The sequence below is a fragment of the Ailuropoda melanoleuca genome, chromosome 7, assembly GCF_002007445.2.
Source record: "Ailuropoda melanoleuca isolate Jingjing chromosome 7, ASM200744v2, whole genome shotgun sequence".
NCBI classification, from domain to species: Eukaryota; Metazoa; Chordata; class Mammalia; order Carnivora; family Ursidae; genus Ailuropoda; species Ailuropoda melanoleuca.
In genome coordinates, this window is record NC_048224.1 from 66,536,919 (window position 1) to 66,545,673 (window position 8,755).

Here is an 8,755-nt window from a genome sequence, read left to right on the forward strand (position 1 = left end):
CAGAACTGATTAGGAAGTTTAAAGTTTGTTGGTTCTGAGCAGCCTGTATGTGGAGACTTTACCTTGCTGGATGGTTTAGTGCTCTGCCACCTACTCAGTATCCTCTACTTCCCAGTCCAGTCCCAGCAGCAACACCTAACGCTTGGAGCTCTAACCACAGATTGCTTTTGTTTTTATGATGAAGAGACAGAGATGACTAAGACTTAGCTCAAATTTAGGCAGGGCCCCAACACCTGTTTTTAGGTTGTGCATATTACAAATTTAGCTACTTTCCAAGATTCCTTGTATACCAGTTGTTGGGTGACATTGGTAATACAGCTTTGTAGCTAAGGTGTAAGAGATAAACAAGTTATACCTAAAAATGATCCCATCATCTTTTCAGTGAGCAAGGTGTGCACAAAGTTACCTCATAAATTTGCATCTTCCCCTTGTGAGATGCATTCCCCAAGTGAGATAGGCACTTCCCGTTGCACCTACGTGTGTTAAGCCCATGCAAAGCTTATTATGTGTTGACTGTTTAGTACAGAATGATGGAAAGATCCAGAAACATCTGCACTAGACTTGCGGTGCCTTTAGGACTGAAATAACAAATAAAAATAATGAGCTTTCAAGAGGAATGTAATATAACACCTATAGTTGGAAGCCATCTTGTTTGTGAAATAACATTTTTTGTCTGTGTTTGTGCTGCTTGATCACAGAGGGGAAGCACGATTACTTTAGGGTTCTTCTACTTTTTTGTTTGTTCTGTAAACGCTTACCTCAGTGTCTTCTCTTCAGAGTTCCCTTGTTTCAAATTCAGCATAGTTACACGTGGAAATATTTTCAATATTGGTTGATTTAAAGGAAAAGAGGTATCATCACTTTAATTACAGCAAATACTTAGTGCCCACATGCATTGGNATAGTTACACGTGGAAATATTTTCAATATTGGTTGATTTAAAGGAAAAGAGGTATCATCACTTTAATTACAGCAAATACTTAGTGCCCACATGCATTGTTCTAAGCAATTTGCATGTATTAACTCATTTATTCCTCATAATAGCCCTCTGAGGAAGATACTATTATTGTGTCCATTTTCTAGATGAGGACAATGAGATCTAGCATCTAAGTAGTTACTGAGGTTACACACCCACCTAGTAAGAAAGAGATTTGGGATTCAAACCTAGGCAGTCTGGCTCCTGAGTTCATGTTCTCACTAGTGACTCTACCAACTACTTTCTTGGGAGGGCAGAAAGTGTATAAAATTCAGGTCAGTTATAAACTTTTTCAAACTCTGACATTTTGGCTTTTTTATGGTAACTAAGTAAAATTTTTATTAAATACGTTTATCAGCACTAGTTTCATGGTTGTTTTTAATAGCAAAGCATTCTAAGAAATCTAAACGACAATAGTGTTGGTTCTGGAATTATATATAGCCACTTAATTCAAGTTTTTAAATTATTTTTATCACTATTAAAATTTTGTTGAATTAAACCATAAAAATAACTTTTTTTTGCTATACAATTCTATGTGGTTTAACATGTGTATAGATTCATATAATCACTAACATCTTCATGAAAGATGTTAGTTGAAAAATGCTTATTTCTGTTAAGAACTCCATTACTCAAAAGCACAGTACTTTCTAAGAATTTTATGGAAGAATTTAAAATGCTAGTCAGAATTTAATACTACAAGCTCATCATTGTAAGTTGAAATGTTCAGGGCATGGGAGCAAGTAAGCAGAGCTTGACTTTCCACAAAGTGTGTGTGATGAAGTTTTGGGCTCTTATATTGGATGAAAGATAACTTTTCCTAACCCTGTTGACTGCCACGACTGAACCATTGGAAAGATCAGAAGCCAATGAACTAGTGGAGTCATAGAAATGATACTTATTGTAAATTTTTTTCTCCCTGTGCTCCAGTGAATGTTTCTTAAAACTGATAAGATCACTCTGAGACACAAACTGAGGGCTTCAGAGGGGAGGGTGTTGGGGGAATGGGATAGGCTGGTGATGGGTAGTAAGGAGGGCACGTATTGCATGGTGCACTGGGTGTTATATGCAACTAATGAATCATTGAACTTTACATCAAAAACCAGGGATGTACTATATGGTGAATAACATAATAAAAATATTATTATGAAAAAAAAATCATGACTTTTAAAAGATTGGGATTGGCAGTCTTGGAACTGGTCTGTTGGCTTTGTCCGTAAGACCAGAGGTGATATGTTGTCTCCATCTACCTGTAGATGGGATTTCATCAATGGGTCAGCCTTCCCTAATAGATTTCCATTTAGAAATTTAAAGGACTTTTTTTTTTTTAGTCTGTAAAGGACAAATAATTCAGAGAAAGTGAAAGAGAGAAAAGAAAATATAAAGAAAGATGTTTCCGTGCTATTTAAATACTGAAACATTTCAAAACTGCCAGTAAACTGATTCCCCACCTCCCCGCACCTGCAGAAAACCAGGCCATGATGGTAATACTTGTGGGTTTGGTGATAGAATTCAGGTAACCATTTCAGTGATGTGGTATGAGCTTCTTTAGGGAACTTAGGGAAGTTTTCATTTCAAGCTCTCTGTTTTCATTTGATTTTATTTTTATGTTGTAACTTCATTCATATTCTTATTTTTGGAGACATTTTCGTTCTAGCTCTTTTAATGGTCAGATGAAAACAGTGAAGAGTGCTGACTTATGTTTTGCAAACAGCACCATATTTATGGCCAGTTAATGCCTTTCAAGCTTTCAGATCACCTGATTTTTGTAAATCGGTGTTGCCAGTAGAGAGACCAAGCTCGTGACTCATGGAGGGAGACCTGTAGACTTAAGCTCCTGTGTCCATCTACCTCTATGTGGTTCCTGGCTTTCAATCTAATTTAATTAATTTTAATGTTTTTTTATTATATTATGTTAGTCACCATACAGTGCATCCCTGGTTTCTGATGTAAAGTTCGATGATTCATTAGTTGTGTATAACACCCAGTGCACCATGCAATACGTGCCCTCCTTACTACCCATCACCAGTCTATCCCATTCCCCCACCCCCTCCCCTCTGAAGTCTTCAGTTTGTTTCTCATAGTCCATAGTCTCTCATGTTTCATTCCCCCTTCTGATTACCCCCCTTTTCTTTATCCCTTTCTTCCCCTACCGATCATCCTAGTTCTTATGTTCCATAGATGAGAGAAATCATATGATAATTGTCTTTCTCTGCTTGACTTATTTCACTTAGCATTATCTCCTCCAGTGCCGTCCATGTTGCAGCAAATGTTGAGAATTCGTTCTTTCTGATAGCTGAGTAATATTCCATTGTATATATGGACCACAGCTTCTTAATCCAGTCATCTGTTGAAGGGCATCTCGGCTCCTTCCATGATTTGGCTATTGTGGACAATGCAGCTATGAACATTGGGGTGCATATGGCCCTTCTCTTTACTACGTCTGTATCTTTGGGGTAAACACCCAGTAGTGCAATGGCTGGGTCATAGGGTAGTTCAATNGAAACAAACTGAGGGCTTCAGAGGGGAGGGGGGTGGGGGAATGGGATAGGCTGGTGATGGGTAGTAAGGAGGGCACGTATTGCATGGTGCACTGGGTGTTATATGCAACTAATGAATCATTGAACTTTACATCAAAAACCAGGGATGTACTATATGGTGAATAACATAATAAAAATATTATTATGAAAAAAAAATCATGACTTTTAAAAGATTGGGATTGGCAGTCTTGGAACTGGTCTGTTGGCTTTGTCCGTAAGACCAGAGGTGATATGTTGTCTCCATCTACCTGTAGATGGGATTTCATCAATGGGTCAGCCTTCCCTAATAGATTTCCATTTAGAAATTTAAAGGACTTTTTTTTTTTTTAAGTCTGTAAAGGACAAATAATTCAGAGAAAGTGAAAGAGAGAAAAGAAAATATAAAGAAAGATGTTTCCGTGCTATTTAAATACTGAAACATTTCAAAACTGCCAGTAAACTGATTCCCCACCTCCCCGCACCTGCAGAAAACCAGGCCATGATGGTAATACTTGTGGGTTTGGTGATAGAATTCAGGTAACCATTTCAGTGATGTGGTATGAGCTTCTTTAGGGAACTTAGGGAAGTTTTCATTTCAAGCTCTCTGTTTTCATTTGATTTTATTTTTATGTTGTAACTTCATTCATATTCTTATTTTTGGAGACATTTTCGTTCTAGCTCTTTTAATGGTCAGATGAAAACAGTGAAGAGTGCTGACTTATGTTTTGCAAACAGCACCATATTTATGGCCAGTTAATGCCTTTCAAGCTTTCAGATCACCTGATTTTTGTAAATCGGTGTTGCCAGTAGAGAGACCAAGCTCGTGACTCATGGAGGGAGACCTGTAGACTTAAGCTCCTGTGTCCATCTACCTCTATGTGGTTCCTGGCTTTCAATCTAATTTAATTAATTTTAATGTTTTTTTATTATATTATGTTAGTCACCATACAGTACATCCCTGGTTTCTGATGTAAAGTTCGATGATTCATTAGTTGCGTATAACACCCAGTGCACCATGCAATACGTGCCCTCCTTACTACCCATCACCAGTCTATCCCATTCCCCCACCCCCTCCCCTCTGAAGTCTTCAGTTTGTTTCTCATAGTCCATAGTCTCTCATGTTTCATTCCCCCTTCTGATTACCCCCCTTTTCTTTATCCCTTTCTTCCCCTACCGATCATCCTAGTTCTTATGTTCCATAGATGAGAGAAATCATATGATAATTGTCTTTCTCTGCTTGACTTATTTCACTTAGCATTATCTCCTCCAGTGCCGTCCATGTTGCAGCAAATGTTGAGAATTCGTTCTTTCTGATAGCTGAGTAATATTCCATTGTATATATGGACCACAGCTTCTTAATCCAGTCATCTGTTGAAGGGCATCTCGGCTCCTTCCATGATTTGGCTATTGTGGACAATGCAGCTATGAACATTGGGGTGCATATGGCCCTTCTCTTTACTACGTCTGTATCTTTGGGGTAAACACCCAGTAGTGCAATGGCTGGGTCATAGGGTAGTTCAATTTTTAACTTTTTAAGGGACCTCCACACTGTTTTCCAGAGTGGCTGTACCAACTTGCATTCCCACCAACAATGTAGGAGGGATCCCCTTTCTCCACATCCTCTCCAACAATTGTTGTTTCTTGCCTTGTCTATCTTTGCCATTCTAACTGGCGTAAGGTGGTATGTCAGNGTGGTTTTGATTTGAATTTCCCTGATGGCATGATTTTGAACATTTTTTCATGTGTCTGTTAGCCATTTGTATGTCATCATTGGAAAAGTGTCTGTTCATATCTCTTGGCTTTAAATCTAATCCAGGCTCTGCTCACCTCCAGGAATGGATTATTACCATCTTCTGGGTTACTGTATTAGTTTCCTATTGCTGCCATAACAAATTATACAAACTTAGTAGCTTAACATAACAGAAAGTTGTCATGTTACAGTTCTGTATGTCAGAAGTCTGATATGGGTCTCATCCATGTCACGATGCCTGCAGGGCAGCATTCCTTTCTAGAACACTCTAGGGGGTTCTAGAGGAGAATCTGTTCCTTGCCTTTTCCAGCCTTTTAGCGCTGCCCAAACTTCTTGGCTCGTGACCCCCTTTTCCATTGTCAAAGTTGGCAGTATTGAATTTCTTGGGCTATTCTTGTGTAGTCACATTTCCCCCTGACTGTAGCCAGGAAAGAATCTCTTCATTTTCTGTATTTAAGGGTACATGTAATTAAATTGGACCTACTTGCATAATCCAAGAAAATTTCCAGAAGTAATATCTTAATTTTTAAAAATTTAAACTGTCTTTTTTATGAGAGAGAGAGAGACAGACAGACAGTTGGGGGAGGGGATGGAGAGCAGAGGGAGAGGGACAAGCAAACTCCATGCTGAGCCTGGAGCCCAACACAGGGCTTCATCCCAGGACCCTGCATTCATGACCCTGAGCCAAAACCAAGAGTCAGACACTCAACCTACTGAGCCACCCAGATACTGAATATTTCTGAACTCACTTGCCAACACTAGCTTCTGTTCAAGCTGGGATGGTTTCCCTACCTGCAGTGAGAAATCAGACCATGAATGTTTATAGATGGTTAAGCTGTCTTCCACTTTTGTTTTACTTTCTTGTCTACATTCTCTTTATGACTCAAGACTGCACTCAGATTTCTCACAGTCATTAGAGTTTCTTGACTTTCCTACTTGTTTCTTGTTCCCAGTTTTCCAAATGAACTCTGTCCATTCATTTATTTTGATATGTATTGATGTCAACACCTGTTTTGCATTTTGGATGTGTATGTGTCTGTGTATGTCTTTTTTCCCTCATTTTTGAGGAAATACTGCAAAAATAGTTCTTTGTATATTAGTTATAGAGCTCTATTATTACTTTGAAGATTCAGTCTAGATTTTTATGGTATAGAATCTTTAAGTTTCTCTTGAATTAATGACATCCTGATTTCTTTTAAACTGATTTAAGTGATTTAGAACTTGTTTTCTAAGTTTGCAAAGGTAGCTAATTTTATAATAAAATGTAATCATAAGTATAGATTGATTCATGAGGAGTCAAAATGTGTTCTTTATTTAAAACTAGCTGTTGATTCCGGAGTATGGTACACTTTTTAATTACATTAGTTACTTGGCAAAAATACACTCTTTTACTTCTTATTTGTTGAATTTGGTTAACTTACCTCCTTTTCTCCCCACTCCTTAGCCCCAAGCCTGTTCTGTGACTCTAATTCATTTTTTAATGCTGTTGTACAGAATTCCACGAAAGCACCTCTCAAAAGATCGAATGTTGAGAAAGTGACTAATGTGCAGATCCTGGTGTTGTTTGGCATCCTCTTGGTCATGGCCTTGGTGAGCTCAGTGGGGGCCCTGTACTGGAATGGGTCTCAAGGTGGAAAGAACTGGTACATCAAGAAGATGGGTAAGTGTTGGGATGGAGTGCTTGTTGAAGTAGGATGAAACCACTTTGGAAAACCCTTCTGAGTGTAATTTATGTGTGGTGGCCATGCTATCCTTCATTCTTTTGGCTACTCTATAAGAGGCCAGCCTTCTTGAAAGATTAGGAGTCATGTGATGAAATGGAGATGGACACATGTGGGGATTGTTTTATATTCAAATGATTGTATTTGTAACTATTTTTGAGTTATTTTCTTAGTGCTTGCTCTAGGGATTATAATAAATGTCTTAGAGAATCAGCATTTGCTTTAGATTAATACTAACTTAATTTCAGTAAAATACAGAAATTTTACTCCAGTATAGATTCATTTCTTGCCCTGCTTTGTGCTATTATCATAGATACTACATCCATGTTATCAACCCAGGATTCCAGTGTTATAATTGTCGCTTGATATTATCTAATGTTGGTTAAGCAAAAAGAAAATAAATATACTTATAGAGTTGTTTTACATGAACCTACTTATTTACCATTTCTACTACTCTTCATTTCTTTCTGTAGATTTGAGTTATCAGCTTGTGTTATTTCTTTGCTTCATGTAGCTTTATCCTCTCATTCCTTTGTGCTGTCATATATATTACATCTGCGTATAAGTCCAATGATGCACTTTCATAATCATTTTTGCCATGCTTTTTTTTAAGTCCAAAAGAAAGGATAAAAAATATGTAATTGTCTTTTATAAGTACCTGTGTTATTACCTTTACTATTATCCTTTGTTTATCTGGATTTAATTCCTGTCTGGTGTCATTTCCTTTCATCTTGGAGAATTTCCGTTAGTATTTCTTGTAAGGCAAATTGGGTAGCAACAGATTCTCTGTTTTATCGTGGAATGTGTTAATTTTAATTTCTCCTTTGTTTTTGAAGCACAGTTTTGCTGATACAGGATTCTTGTAGAATTCTTGATGTTCTTTTCCTTTCAGTATTTTGCATATGCCATCCCACTCCCTTCTGGCCTCCATTGTACTGATGAGAAGTCAGCTGTTAATCTTACTCTTCCCTTGTATGGGAATCATTTTCTATTGCTGCTTTCAGAATTGTCCTTGGTTTTCAATAACTTTGAGTTTACTTTGTTTGGAGTTTGTTGAGCTTTTTGGATGTGTACGTTAATATTTTTCATCAGATTGGGGAAGTTTTCAGCTATTATTTATTCAAATGTTGTTTCTGCCACATCTTCACTCCCTTCTCTTTCTGGTAATTCCATTAGGTACATGTTAGTCCACATGATATGACCTTAGGCTCTGAATTTTTCCTTATTCTGTTTTCTTTCTGTTCTTGAGATTACATAATCTCTATCGATCTCTATGGAAGTCTGTCTGTTTCTCTCTTCTGCTAGCTCACATCTATTCTTCAGCTCTACTAGTGATTTTTTTTTTCATTTCAATTATCATACTTTTCAATTTCAGAATTTCCACTTGGTTCTTTCTTTTATCTCTTTCTTAATGTTCTCTGATCAACAGTCATTGTCATCATACTTTCTTTTAATTCTTAATACGGTTTTAGTTCTTTAAATATATTTATAATAGCTTCTTTGAAGTCTTTGGTCCATCATTTGGGTCCCCTTCAAAGGTAGTTTCTGTTGCTTTTTTTCTGTGTCTTTGTATGTTTCATATTTCTTTGTTGTTGAAAACTGCATGCTTTAGATAATATGCTGTGGCAATTCTGGATTCTGTTTCCTCTTCCCCCTGGGTCTTGTTGCTGTTTCTTGTTTATCTGTTTAGTGACTTGCCTGGAAAAATTCTATAAAGTCTGTTTTCTCCTGCAGTGTATAGCCTCTGCTGTTACTGGTCAGTTTTATTTCCATGTTTTGACTTTTTAATGCTT

The 8,755-nt window shown here is 37.3% G+C and overlaps 1 protein-coding gene across 1 annotated transcript in view; it reads left to right on the forward strand.

Annotated features, from left to right (window-relative positions):
- The window catches only part of ATP8A2 (ATPase phospholipid transporting 8A2), a 498,496-nt gene that overhangs the window by 67,819 nt on the left and 421,922 nt on the right, over positions 1-8,755 (forward strand). Inside the window, exons 11-12 of the mRNA XM_034663775.1 lie at positions 6,736-6,901; positions 8,697-8,718. Coding sequence (XP_034519666.1) covers positions 6,736-6,901; positions 8,697-8,718 — 188 coding nt within the window. The remainder of the gene's footprint in view (positions 1-6,735; positions 6,902-8,696; positions 8,719-8,755) is intronic.